Here is a 15504-nt window from a genome sequence, read left to right on the forward strand (position 1 = left end):
ATCTGTCTCTTCTTTCCTTCCTTTGCCTTCATATTTCCAATTAGTTCCCATAATTTTCATTGAACCAAAATCTTCACAATTCCTTATACCATTTTTTTTTCTTCTTCATCAAGACTGTGTTATAATAACTTTGGCACTTGGCTTTGTACGTGCCTCATCATATACCACAGATGGGTGTGTGATTGTGATTTCTATTTCACCTCCAGGCATCTTCAATAAGCCTGTAATGTTGATTGCATTTGAACACATATTGTTGTACAACAAAAAACAGCTACAACAACAACAAAATGGCAAAGTTCAATTTTTGCTGAATAAGTTGATTTGTTGGTATTGTTCGGTCACAAGACACATAAAAAACGTGGGGCGAGAGGAGAACCTGAACACAAAAAAATTATTACCAGCTGTATTTAGATCTTAGAATTGGGTGATTGTGGAGAAACCCATTACATTCACTTTGATCTGGTTAAAAAATACTTTCACAGTACATTTTTGTTTTACGGTTTATGGATAATTAATGAGCGGGTTCTAAATGTTTTTATTTGAAAAAAATTAGCTTTTTTGGAAAAGAAGAAATATTTTAAAGTTCCACCTCTTCCTTTCAATGATCTAATGGCTTTACCAATGTTTTTTGTTGAGTCATTGGGGTTTGCTTGAGGTTTTGGCATTTCATAAAAATTAGAAGGTTTTTTCTTTCGAATATTTGTTGGTTCTAACATGGGAGCAAGGGTAAAAGTATGCTGAGAATTCCCTAAAATGAATCAACAGTTTTGTTTGATTCTATTTTTCATTGCTTTGCCTTGGGCGTGATTAGCAAAGAAACTAGGGCGATTCGTTTAAAGTTTCACAGATCAATCGAATGTTCTTAGAGAGATGATGGTGGAAGGCTACTTTAAGCAGAGAAATATTGAAGTCATTACTTTTAATAAACAAAACAATTCAACATTAGTTTAAAAATGGCGCCCAAACAGGACTAATATTTTTTCTTAAATAATTTCATGGCCAAATTGATATTAATTTATTTCTGCTATATATTACACCTACCGATTTCATTTATTTGGCGACCTATAGTAGAATTTTCTAGAGAATATTTTTTGCCTTGATATCATCCCGCTAAAATCATGCATTGCGGAACTGATGGTCATTTTTGGCACCCATGATGGACTACGAAATAACGTCCATAAATAATTTTCTTGATAATACAACCATCACCCCCCAAAAATGGGTTTTTCTTGTTCAGTTTTAGCAACAATCGAAATAACCTCAGAAATCAATTTAAAACCACAAACTAATTTAAAATATATTTTTTTTATTTCTTTGCAGATCAAAGTGTGTAATTAAAAAAACAACAACAAAGAAGTCCTAGAGAAAATACACAATCATTTCGAGCAAAAAACCGGAAACTTAAGCGCTCTAAAATATACAACCAAAACAAGTAAAATAAAAACAATTACAAACCCAAAAACAACAAACAACCAAAAAATTGGCTACCGCAATTAATCGTTTGTGTGTGTGTGTGTAGTTAACACAATTTAAAGAAACGTTACCGCCACCGCCAACCAGCAAAAATCCAGCAGCACTGACGAACATTTCTTTAAACGTGTCTCTACAACAGCCCCAAAATCACTCCCCCCCAGACAAACGTGTACGAAAAAGCCATCACCATTTCGTCGATTGCGATTAAACGCAGGCCAACGCTGCCGCAAACGCCAGCGAGTGCCCCACAGGTGTTGTCACCCAAACGACAGTGTGCCGCCGCGGTTTCGGTAATACCAGCCAATAGCGCCGTCGGTAATCCAGTCGTTGCTGCTGCCGCCGCCGCCCAATTAGCACCCCAATTGCAATACGCCACTGCACCAGCCACCGCTGCCGTTGCCCTGAAAGCCAATCACCATCACCAGTTGGCCTATAATACAGCTGCCGCTGCACAATTGGCCGCAACAGCTGCCATTAACGCTCACACCCATTCACATCACACCGCCCAACAGCAAGTGGCTGCTGCAGCAGCTGCGGCCGCTGCCCAACATCAACGTAATATAAACGCTGCCGTTGCTGCCCATCAGCATATACAGAATTCAGCTGCTGCTGCGGCCCTCTTGAATCATCATCAACAGCAGTTTGGTCAGGGAGCTGCCGCACATTCGTTGTCAACACAGCATCAGCAGCAACAACAACAACAACAGGTCGCTGCAGCTGCCGCGGCTGCAGCTGCTGCTGCACATCAGCAACATTTTGTATTGCAACATCAACATCAGCAAAGTATTTATCAGCAGCATCAACAACAACAGCAGCAACAACAACAATTGAGACACTACAACAATCATCATCAACACAATCATCACAACAGTAGCAACAACAACAACACAAACAGCAGCAGTAATCATCATCAACAACAACAACTGATTGCGGTGACAACACCTAACAACACCAACAGCAACACAAACCAACAACACCAAACCGTTACCAGCTCTACCAACACCTCCTCAGCTTGTACATCACCCAATAGCAACAACAGCAGCAACAACAACTTAGTCTATACCTCGGCAGCAAATACAGCATTAACCGTTAATACTTCATTACATTCCAACGACTCCAATACATCGGCATCTTCATCGAGCACCACCACACCCACACCAACAGCCGTAGCAACGGCCGCTGCCACTTCATTGGCCGGTGAGAATACGACAACTTCGTCGACAACAACAGTGAACGCTAACACAACCACCAACACCACTACAACAGCAGCAGCAGCAGGAACAACAACAATGGAAAATCAAATGGCATTGGCACCATTAGGATTATCACAAAGCATGGATTCCGTAAATACAGCAAGCAATGAAGAAGAGGTAAGTGGAATATAAGACTAATATTAAGGGCCTAAAAGTAGGCAATAATGTGTTTTTTTGCTGCGGTTAGCCAAAAAGTAGGCTACATAAAAAAATACAAATTATAATTTCAATTCCTCAAAGGAAATATATTCTACAACCCGCACATTAAATGGGTAGTGTCACAATTTTTGTAATAGAATGTATGGATTTGGTAAGCCTAAAAGTATGCAATGGTTTATCCTAAGCCAAAAAGTAGACTTTACTTAAAGAAATATTTTTAAATTTTTCTAAGGGAATTCTGTGACCAGTGACCACTTTTTATTGCTAGATATTATACCTACGGATTTCTTTTATACGGAGACCTATAATAAAATTTTATATAGAAGATTTTTTCCATTGACACTACCACCTTAAAGTTTGAAATAATAGGTCAAATGGTACTAATTTGAAAAATAACAAAAAAACTCCAATTTCGATAAATGCTTTTCAAAATCTTAAATTTTGATCTATATTTTCTTGATATGCGTTATATATAGCGCTTAATTTAGCTTAGAGACCTATAGTGAAATTTTATGAGGAACAAATCTTTCCTTCACATCACCCCCCCTAAGATGAAGTATTAATGGTGGGATAATAATTCCATTTAAAAGATATCCAATTCAGTTGCAAAATTGACCAATATGTCTTATAATTATTTTAAGGTCCCAAAAGTAGGCAATAATTTTTTTCTGCAGTATGCCAAAAAGTAGGCCATATAAATTACTAATAAATTTCTCAATCCGCCAAACGCCTAAAATTAAGTATTAACGGTCTATTCAACCCCTTATCATACAGAATTATAATTTTAGTTGTGGAAAAATAATATTATTTAAAAAAAATCCTCAATTCAGTTGGAAATTTGACCGGTATGTTTTATAATTATTTTTAACGTCCTAAAAGTAGGCACTGTTTTTCTTTTTGGGGTAAGCCAAAAAGTATGCTATATAAAGTACAAATTCTTAATCCGCTAAAAAAATATATTCTGCAAATCGCACATAAGATGGGAAAGAGTCAAAATTCCTGTAATCGAATGTATATATTTGTTATGCCTAAAAGTATGCATTGGTGTTATCCTAAACCAATAAATTAGATTGTTAAATAAAAAATATTTTTTTAATTCTTTCTAAGGGAATTCCACTGGAATTCTATTTGCTATGAGGTCCTTAGAAAACTGAATAACAACAACATTAACACTCGAAATTTAATTTTTAAGCCTAAAAGTATGCAATGGTTTTATCCTAAACCAAAAATGTAGGCTTTTAAATAAAAAAATATATTTTTAATTTTTACTAAGGGATTTGTATTGCTTTGTATTTGCAACTAGGACCTAATCAGGTTCCTAACCTGATTACCAGCAACTTGAACTCTTAAAAGTGCTCTATTCTCCTCGAATTAACCGATTTAGCTACCAATTTTTATATGTTCCTGAATTTTTCTAAGTCGCCTTAAATGAATTCCACTGCCTTCCATTTTTTTAAAGATACCCTTAGTGACGTGTACAAACATGACCTCTGTAACTTGTCCCACTTTCTTAGTTGTTACAACCTTGCACGAATTGCCCCAGTTGGACACTGGCATATCCTGTTTTGTTTAAAATCTTCCTACATTTTTCGAAGCCACTTTAAAGGAACTCCACTGCCTTTTATTTTTTAACAAGGCCTCAAATGACCTGATGCTCAAAAAACTTGACATTTCCAAGTCCTACTCTCCTAGCTGTTGCAAACTTACCCCAATTAGCGACTGGCATTAACCTCAACTCAACTTTAAACGGAAGTTTTCATTGATTTTCTTTATTTCCTAAGCGTATCCCACTCCTCCCCCCCATCCAACTCCATCACATCCTTTAAAAATTCATCCAACCTAACCACCGACCAATTAATTCCACCAATCTTGGAATTTATAACAAATTTTGTTCCGGTAAATTCAACATCTTCAGTTTGTAAAACTTCTTCTTATGCCGGTTATTAATGGGGGGGTTGGAAATCCTTCCTATTATCCTTTTACTTTGATTTCAAGTTCATTTGACCATAAAATCTATCGGCTTGGGTACAAATAAATTATTTCCGTTCATTGTCGAACAAATTTAGAAGTTTGTTGTTTTGCGGAACTTTTAAAGAATTTGTGGGGGGATTCCTTCGAGGGAGTTTTAAAAAAATTTTTGGATTAAAATAAAGGAGAGAGGGGGTGAACTTTAATAGTGGTTCTGAAATGTGACTTAGAGGAGGAATTCCCAAATTAATATTGGTTTCACTATCGGGGAAATTTAAGGAAAATAATAAGAAATTGAAATCGAATTTGAAATAGTTTTATCATCGTTAAAGAAAAATACAAAAACAATCTTACACAATTGAAAAGTTTGAGAGCATACTTTTAGGTGTTGAAAGCCGGTTTTCGATGCACAATGTGGTCTGTTTGGGATGAAATATGGGATTGAAATATTTAATAATTGCATTTTTCTTTGCCTTAATTTTTTGCTATACAAAACAAAAACAAATTCGAAATGTAAGGCATACTTTTAGGTATTGAAAGGACTACAGGAAGCCATTAAATATACTCTGTGTTTTTGATGTATACTTTTTCAAATATCTATTTCGACATTGTTTATTAAAAGTTAATTTTTTTAAGTTTTAAAGTATACTTTTAGGAGCTTCTTAATTTAGTAGCATACTTTTCGGGAACCAATATCGAATTTGTTCATTATTTATTTTTAAATTAACAACCATGTGACAAGAAACACTTTTAACATAATTCCCGTTTTTGTTGATATTTTCATAAAAAATAAAACCCTCCCAACATTCCTAACAGCCACTTGGGAATTGCGATGACAAACAGTTTAGTTTAATATGCATGCGTTCCATGCGCACACACTCTTCTGAAGCAACGGATGTTGATAAAGCTTTTAAAAACGTAACGTCTGTTTCCTTTTCAAGAAAAAAAGCACCAATCCCAAAAGTATGCTTTAAATTTTATTTCACCCAAATAACAACATATCTTGTCTGTAACATTTATAAGTTTTACCGTCTTCAAGAAAAAAACAACAACTTTTATATTTACATTTAACACCAGAAGAAGATTTCCCCGTTGCTCTCCCTAAAAGTATGCTTGATAATTTAGTTTTGAAACCACACCACATTTCCCAGCCACATACACCAGGGTAAATATGTTCACTAACGATGAACTACACACAGACTCCTACAATTGGTGACAGCCCCCAATTCCACTGCTGTTCCTCCACCGCCTCCTACAGCTGGTATTCCCCTCCATCATCATTCTCTGCACAAGTCATGTTTTATTTAGTTTGTCACCTTTTATTGCTATGGGATTTCTTTTGTAATAGTTATGGGAAATCTATCTTAAGGCAAGAACCACAAACGTTTTATGCTGCTGGTACTGCTGCTAAGGCCATGTGTTCTTTGCAAAAAAAAAAAAATATTTCAACAGCAAGTGATGTATAAAAAATGAATAAATTTTCAAGACAAGGCCTGACTCTATTCGAAATATCCAAAGCAACAAAAAAGTAAACGAATTCAATATTTCACAACTATGTAAAATAAGAAAACATGTCAAAGTGCTAACCTACTGGTGCCACTACTATTATTGAATATCAAATGGGTCTGGGGACTGCAGCAGTGGGACATCAAAATGAAGTTGTGTTAAATGGATTCCAGTTTTTATTTTTTGCAAAAAAGGAAATAAAGTTTTACTCACCACAACAACAAAAAATTCTATGAATTGATAATTGTATTTATAACAATTTCCTAAAAAAGTATACAAAGGATAGTAAAAAATTCTTTGCCTAGAAGTATGCTTTAGATTGCTGATATTTAACTAGATGGAGCTGGAACTGATTTTTGGGGTGCTAACAAATAATGAATTAGACAATCAGTTGAATTGAGGGAAATCCCAGATACAAGGACTAAATGTTCAAAATATTAATTAAATTGTTAGCATACTTTTAGGGGTTCAATTATTAAATAACGTCACTTGTATAAATATTAGATCAATGCAATTTTCGAATACCAAATGAGAACAGAGCGCAAAATAATTTACTAAAAAATCCAAAAAAATACTGTTAGGCATTTATTGAAATATTTAAGAATTAAAGCCTATTTTAAGGAGCTCTAAAAGTATTTTCCAAAGTTGTTTTTTTTTGTAACTGAAATAAAATTTTCCTCAATTAATATATAAAATATCAAGCTTCTAGTGGTAGCATTTTTAATATTTCTTAAACCAACATTTTTCTATACCTCCTCCTGGAGGAAAATCTCAAGAGCTCTCAAATTATTTTATTTAATTATTTTTTTGCAAGGGAAATACAATTTTCCTCAATCCCACGTATGGATAATTGTATTTATATAAAATTAAAAAAAGTATGCAAACCTGCTGAAGGTAAAATACAATGCCTAAAAGTATGCTTTAGTTAATTAATTATACAAAAAAATGTAATTGAGACAAATTCCAAGAACAAGGACTTCACATATCAATTTTGATTAAATTTCTAGCATACTTTTAGGGTTATAATAACTATATTAAATACTAAGCTTATGGTGTTAACATTTTTAATATTTAATGTAAATATTCACGCAAAAAATTTGGCTAAGATGTTTTCCACTATTTTTCAGTTTAAAAAAATATTAGTGGGGAATGTATGGCATTGTCCGCCGAGGGGTAAGGCAGGGAAGACTATAGTTTCGGATCTCGCCACTGATCCTCATCAGTTCCCTTAGTTTTTTGTTGGGATATTCTCCCCAGAAGCTATTAATAGCTTCTTTACAAAAAAACCTTTCAAACCCAAATGTCTCTTGTGACAATTCGAAGTTCTTACGTTACCAGCGATAAGACCTCAATGAGAAGTTCGTTTCGTTGGCGCCTGACTTCGTGGTCAACAAGGCATTTACAGACAACTACATTACATTTCCCACTGCTATGTGTGGTCACTTTGTGACGAATGCACATAACGTTGTTGTTGGTATTGCTAGTTAAAGCAATAAACCAAACAGTATGACCGTGCCTCGTCTACAATTTCAGTAGTGTTGGCGGGTTATTTGGGATACCATTTGTATTTTGTTTTTGCAAAATAGTTTTTGTAAAGAAGCTATTAATAGCTTCTGGGGAGAATATCCCAACAAAAAACTAAGGGAACTGATGAGGATCAGTGGCGAGATCCGAAACTATAGTCTTCCCTGCCTTACCCCTCGGCGGACAATGCCATACATTCCCCACTAATAAATAGTTGTTTTTTTTGTAAAAACAACAAACTGGGATTAAGCCTAACTATTTTGCAAAAACAAAATACAAATGGTATCCCAAATAACCCGCCAACACTACTTAAAAAAATATTGTTATAAATTTCTTCAAAAATTAGTGCATACTTTTAGGAGCCCCCAAGTTCATTTTGCCTACCTACTTTTAGGATTTGATATTTAAATATTTATTTCAGGTTTATTTAATTTGATTAGAATTTTAAATTGACTAAAAATATCAAATTGCTAGCATACTTTTAGGGGTATAATTAATGTACTAAATATTAAGCTTATAGTGTTAACATTTTTAATATTTAATGTAAATATTCACGCAAAAAATTGGATAAGATGTTTTCCACTATTTTGCAGTATAAAAAAAATATTTTTTAGAAATTTCTTCAAAAATTAGTGCATACTTTTAGGACACCCTAAGTTTATTTTGCCTACGTCCTCTGCGTATTTATTGTCTATATTGAAATATTTATTTCAGGTGTGTTGAGAATATTCAATATTGAAACAAATTCCAAAAACAAGGACTAAAAATTTTAATTTTGACTAAATTGCTAGCATACTTTTAGGGATATAATTAATATATAATTAATCAAGGTATTAAAATGTTCAATATTTAATGTAAATATTCACGCCAAAAATGTGGCTAAAATGTTTTTCACTACTTGTTTTATTAACAAAAAAGTATTTGAAATTTCTTCAAAAAGTAGTGCCTACTTTCAGGAGTTCGTAGGTTCCTTTTACTATAACATTAATATTTTTGATTACTTTAGCCCTCAAACAATGTATTTTTTATTAATTTCTCTTACGAGATGAGCTACACGATCGGAGTTGCAATGAAAAGGAAAGCCAGAGAGATACTACATTCCCACCACTATGCGACGCGTTTCGCCGTTGGTTAAGCGGCTCATCAGGCATATTGGGGAATGTGGCTTACAAATGTCTTTACTAGATAAATTGTATATATGTCGACTATTGTTGCGAAATTTCATCTACGAATTAAATTCAACCGTGTCAAGGTTCAGACATTTGGCATCACACCAGAACATTCCTTTTCAGAGCAGATTTTTCTTGTAGTGACGGACTGGTGTGATGCCAAATGTTCGAACCTTGACACGGCTGAAGTTAATTCGTAGATGCAATTTCGCAGTATCTCTCTGGCTTTCCTTTTCATTGCAACTCCGATCATGTAGCCCATCTCGAAAGAGAAATTAATAAAAAAAAACATTTACATGAATGATCCTTCGCCCTAAAAAGGCATAGAAACAAATCTCCATGTAATTTTTTGTTATTTAACATGCCACTTAAAATAAAGTCTGCTGTTATTTTAAACAGTTGTCAGATGATAACTTCTTTATTGTATGTGAGAGATTTTTTTTTCATTTTTCTCCATACTTCCTTGCATTTCTTTCGAAATAAGTCATTGTCTTTTTTTTTTCTTTTAAAACATGTGTAATATGTATTTTTATATCTCCTACAACCAACCCAAGTAAAGTCTGCTTCCTTTGCGCTTTTTTCCTGTCTGACGACGTCAATGTTCATAATGTGCGGAATTTCGTGAGGGCTTCTTTTCGTTTTACATTATCATACGGAAACTTAACGAAATCATATTCAAATAGGGATATGTGTATGAAGAAATTTTCTGGACAGAAAAAGCAGGAATGAATTTAAAAAATAAATTCTTTTAAAATTTATAGAATTTTTTTCCTTGAACAAAAAATGTAATTTTTTAAGGTTACATTGGTCCTTAAATCAGTCTTATTAAAATCCATTCTTCCACTTAAGATATCCTTTAATATCATTCTTAAAAAAATGTGTATTTCAATCTCTCAAAATCCCTTTTTGTATGGTTTCAATTGCATTCATCACACGTTGGGCGCCATTATCATAACATCCATTGAGTTTTCCATTTTCTTTTGATTAGTAAATGTTACGCATGTGACAAATTCAGCTGCAATCTACTTATGTCATACAATGTTTGTGACAAAGACACAGCCGGAGTTGTCTTTTTTCCTCAATTGTGCGTCTTGGATTCAGACAACAACTGCTACATTTGGCGTCATAATATGATGACGTTTGTTTGATAACCTGACATGTTTCTTTTGCAGCGGCGTGGTATGACGAAGGCGACGACCACGAAAAAACAGAAGAATATAAATGGGTAAAAAATGAAGGAAATGAGAACTTTCCAAAACAAGGACAAACAAAGAAAGGAAAAGAAAATTTAAAAACAATAAAAATTAAAGGATGTCATAACAAGCTATGACGCACCTAATACCCAATATATAAAATTTTCCATTAAAAAAATATATATTATGAACTTTGAAATAAAATAGGTGGCGTTATATCTTAATTCACACCAAGTCAAACAAATGCTTAAACGTTTGTCATCATTTATTATTAGCAAAAGTTCAAAACGTAAAGAAAACTTTACTTTCCTTCACTCTTTTTATTTTCTATTCTTCACTATTTTCCTCCTAACAATATTCGGTGTGTCACTCACAAAAAAGAAAATAGTGACAATGAAAGGAAAACTTTTTTACAAAAAAAAAAAGAACTCAGTGACCATGGCGATGCCAAGTAAAAACAAAAACAAAGAGTATAACTTTTTATACAAAAAAAAAAAAAAAAAACACACAAAACACAAAAGGTTAGGTTTATTTATTTTTTTCTTTAAACACCCAGGAGAAGCCCACTTACATAGAAAGCCATAAAACAATAGAGAATGGTTGACAGCAGCAGCAGTAGTAGTATAAGAGAGAGAAAAACGCCATGAAAATAAATAAAGAATGGCAAACTCTGGCTAACAGTTTGACAGAAACAAAAAACAACAACAACTGAATCTTTTTTGTTGGTCGATATTATAAATAACAGTTTTACTACAAAAAGGAAAAGAACTTTAAACAAACTTCTGGTTTTAAATGAGTCAGGATGGCAGTTGCTAGAAATTAGGGGGAATAGGGAAATGTTAAAATATTTCAAAAATACAATCATAACAGAGACTTAACAAAGTATTAATTTTAAATAATTACAAAAAAAAAAACAGTAAGGGAAGTAGTAAAGTCGGACGGGGTCGACTATACGCTTCACCACTTTGAGTATATTCTACATATGTGTCCGACGTATAGGGATTATGTTGCCACATTTATCTTAAATCGGACTAAAATATATATTGGAGTTATATCTAAATCTAACCCGATTTCCTCGAAACTTAGCATATATCATTCTAGACAAAATTAAGTAAGATCTGCCAAATTTCGTGCAAATCGAAAGATATATAGGGACTTTGGTGCCCCCTTTACCTTAAATCGGACGACACTATATATGGGAGCTATATCTAAATCTGAACCGATTTTCACGAAACTTAGCACACATAATTCTGGAACTAATTCAGTACCCTATGCCAAATTTCGTGCAAATCGAAAGATATATGTGGCTTTGGTGCACCATTTACCTAAAATCGGACCAAAATATATAAATGTAGCTATATCTATATCTGAATCGATTTTCACAAGCTCTGCTCAATTTCGTGCAAATCGAAAGATATATAGGAACTTTGATGCCCCATTTACCTTACATCTGACGAAAATATATATTGGAGCTATATCCAAATCTGAACCGATTTTCTCGAAACTTCTCACACGTCCTGCTAGACTCATATCAGTACTCCATGCCAAATTTCGTGCATATCGAAAGATATATAGGGACTTTGGTGCTCCATTTACATAAAATCGGACGAAACTATATATGGGAGCTATATTTAAATCTGAACCGATTTTCACGAAACTTAGCCCACATAATTCTGGAACTAATTCAGTACCCTATGCCAAATTTCGTGCAAATCCAAAGATATATGGGGCTTTGGTGCACCATTTACATAAAACTATGTATAGGAGCTATATCTAAATCTGAACCGATTTTCTCGAAACTTGGCACATATTATTCTGGACGTAATTCAGTACTCTATGCCAAATTTCGTGCAAATCGAAAGATATGTAGGAACTTTGATGCCCCCTTTACCTTAAATCGGACGAAAACATATATCGGAGCTATATCTAAATCTGACCCGATTTCCCGAAACTTCTCACACGTCATGCTGGACTCAATTCAGTACTCTATGCCAAATTTCGTGCAAATCGAAAGATATATAGGAACATTGATGCCCAATTTACCTTGAATCGGACGAAAATATATATTGGAGCTATATCTAAATCTGCACCGATTTTTCCCAATTTCAATGCGACCTATACTTTGTTATACCCTACACAACTATGTTGTCAGGGTATTATCGCTTTGTGCAGCCCCAAGAGTTTGTTACGCCGCGAAATATTGGTCCTAGAGCCAGCTTCAAGTATACCGATCATCATATCTCGACTAGCTGAGTCGATCTAGACATGTGTGTCCGTCCGTCCGTCTGCCCATTATAATTTGTAAACACGATACAGGCCACATTTATGGACCAATCTCCACGAAATGTTGCATGTAGGATGGGTTCTGGCAAATGAAGACCCCTATTGTTTTTGGTAAAGATCGGTTAATATTTATGGGATGAAAGGGACCAAATACGTAATTTTTATCTTTTTAGTTTTCTGGTCGATCCAGAGGCCGCAATTATGGTCCAAAGATGGCGAAATTTTGCATGGAAAAGGGCAAAAGAATAGGCATGCCTGTTTTGATAATTGATACCAATTCAAATTGATACCAATTACATTGTCATATGTACTCGGATGTGGGAGTTACACTTATTTTCAAATTTTAGTTAGTAACCCATTACCACCCTAGAGGGCGAAAATCGCTTTGAAATTTTCCATGAGGATCCAGGTATGATCAAGGAAAACGCCTATAATTTTCGGTGATATTCAGATAATAATATTGGGATAAAGTGGACCGAAAATTTAATTTTTTGTGTTTTTTCGAGTCGATCTATAAGCCACAATTGAAAGCCGAACATAACAACTCAACCCACGGTGAAGGTCAAGAGAATATAGAACCAGATTTTCGTGGAAGTTGTGTAGGGTATCATATGGTCGGCCCGTCGACTAAATCGACTCAGAAAGTGATTCTATGCTCATTCTCAAAACGAACCATGTGTCTATCACGATTCCTTTTGCCTGTTACAAGCATATGAACAAAGACATAATACCCTGTACCACAGTGTGTTGAAGGGTATAAAACTATTTTTTAAAGACGTGCTTAAAAAATAGTCGTCCTGTAAATCCTTGTAAATCTTTAAAAAAAATCCGCACTTCTTAATTTTTCCTGCTTGTATTTTCAATGCAAAAAACTATTTTTTAAAGACTATTTTTTAAAGACGTGCTTAAAAAATAGTCGTCCTGTAAATCCTTGTAAATCTTTAAAAAAAATCCGCACTTCTTAATTTTTCCTGCTTGTATTTTCAATGCAATTTGCTAAAACTAATTTTTTTTCTAAATCTGTGCATGTTCAGCTCTTATTTCAAAGGTAATTTTCTGCTAAATTGTGTTTTTTCTATTTTGTCCGGCATCTAAGCTAATGGTACTCAACCAGTAAATGTCCTTCAATATTTACTGTGGTATTTTGCATTTCTATATCTTTTTTTTTTGTACAAAAGACAACAACAACTATTCTGCTTTAAAAGCTTTTTTGTTGCAATGGTCGACAAACAGCACTAATGTTCTGCCTGAATTACTATTGGTTGATGTCATTCTCTTTCTCTATCTGACTATCTGCTGTCCAAACTGACTTTTGACCTTCTAAGGAGGACATGCACAATTCTCGGAAGTAATTTCTACTTAAATGACACTTGAATGTAACCAAACACAAAAAAACGGAAAAAGAGCTCACAGTGGAAAATAAATGTGTTAAGCGTTCTGGGCATTTGAAAAGAAAGATATGTCCGAAAAATAGGTTGGATATTTGACAAGGGAAGAAAGGTAACGGAATACCAACAGGATAACATTTGCCGTCAAAGCTTTGGATTTTATTCTACGAATTGATTGGGAAAAAGTTTTTAAAAATTTACTCCTTCGAGATAGATCTTTACAAAACTAATTGGCAAAGAATACCACAATATTTTCACTCCCATGGAAAACCTTGTCTTACTCTTCTTCTTTCTCTTGCAGGATTCATGAGTCCTTCACCATACCCTTCCATTAAAATTATACAAAATTCATCCATCCAATACCACAAATATTCAACACTTTCCGTTTTTGAAATACTGTACAACATTCCTTTCTCTTTATGTATGTCCAAAAGTGAATGTGTATGTGTGTCCAAAAGTGAATGTCTTTGTGTGTGTGTCCACTTATCGTGGTCATCATCTTCTTCTCTATTGCTCTATAAACTATTTTTGCACAATTAAACTTTTAACCTTTTGCTTACGACGATGATGATGATGTCTATTTTAACAAAAATGACAAGAGAACAAACACACCACAACCACAATGGTTGGTTTCATTGGGAGAGGAAGGTGTGTGAGGAGGGGATTGTAAAGGCATTACACGACCAGATGTATGCCTGTAATATAAGTTGTCTGGTAAAAGTATATGTTGGAAATTGAACAGCAAATTTTTGTAGTAAAATATTTGTTATGGCTTGTACAACAGCATGGTAGTTTGGGATATTTTTATATAAAAAACAAACCAGTAAGGAAAGTAAAAACGGACTGGGCCGACTATATGATACCCTTCACCATTTTGGTATACTCAATCCTAATATACGTCGCCTTTTCGATGGAACATTGAAATTGAACGAACTTAAAGACGTGATATTAATGTATATGTGAACCGAATAACATCAATCCGTACAATGCACGCTATTCGGTATGTCGCACTTTCGTGTCAATCGGAAAAACATTAGGAGTTTGGTGCACGATTTACCTAAAATTTGATGAAAGTGAGAACTATATCTAAATCTGAACCGATCTTCACGAAACCTAGCACTCATCATTCTAGACCTATGCCAAATCTCGAGTAAATCGAAGGATATTTAGGGACTTTGGTGAACTATTTACCTAAAATCTAACCAAAAGGTATAAATCGGACGAACCGAATGTAACACACATCATTGGGTTAATACAGTACACTATAACAAATTTCATATCGAAAGATATATATCTGAACCGAATATATATATTTTCACGACCCGATTTTCACAAAACTCAGCACACATCATTCTAAGCTTAATTCAGTATGATGTGCACAATTGCGTGATTTGCCTTAAATCGGACGAAAATATTTATAGGGGACTAATATCTAAATCTGAACCGATTTGCACGAAACTTAACACATATCATTCCAGGCTTTATACAGTACGCTGTGCCCAATTTCGTGCAAATCGAAGGATATTTAGGGACTTTGGTGCTCCATTTACCTTAAATCGGACGAAAATATATATGGGAGCTACATCTA

At 34.2% G+C, this 15504-nt stretch overlaps 1 protein-coding gene across 1 annotated transcript in view; it reads left to right on the forward strand.

The window, feature by feature from the left end:
• Positions 1-1595: 1595 nt before the first annotated feature.
• The window catches only part of LOC133325479 (protein couch potato), a gene marked incomplete at its 5' end in the record, with an annotated part of 187618 nt that continues 173709 nt past the window's right edge, over positions 1596-15504 (forward strand). The window contains 1 exon segment of the mRNA XM_061534223.1: positions 1596-2843. Coding sequence (XP_061390207.1) covers positions 1596-2843 — 1248 coding nt within the window.

Source organism: Musca vetustissima, unplaced genomic scaffold, assembly GCF_032173495.1.
Source record: "Musca vetustissima isolate MV318-11 ecotype Yass unplaced genomic scaffold, APGP_CSIRO_Mvet_v1 utg17722, whole genome shotgun sequence".
NCBI lineage: Eukaryota > Metazoa > Arthropoda > Insecta > Diptera > Muscidae > Musca > Musca vetustissima.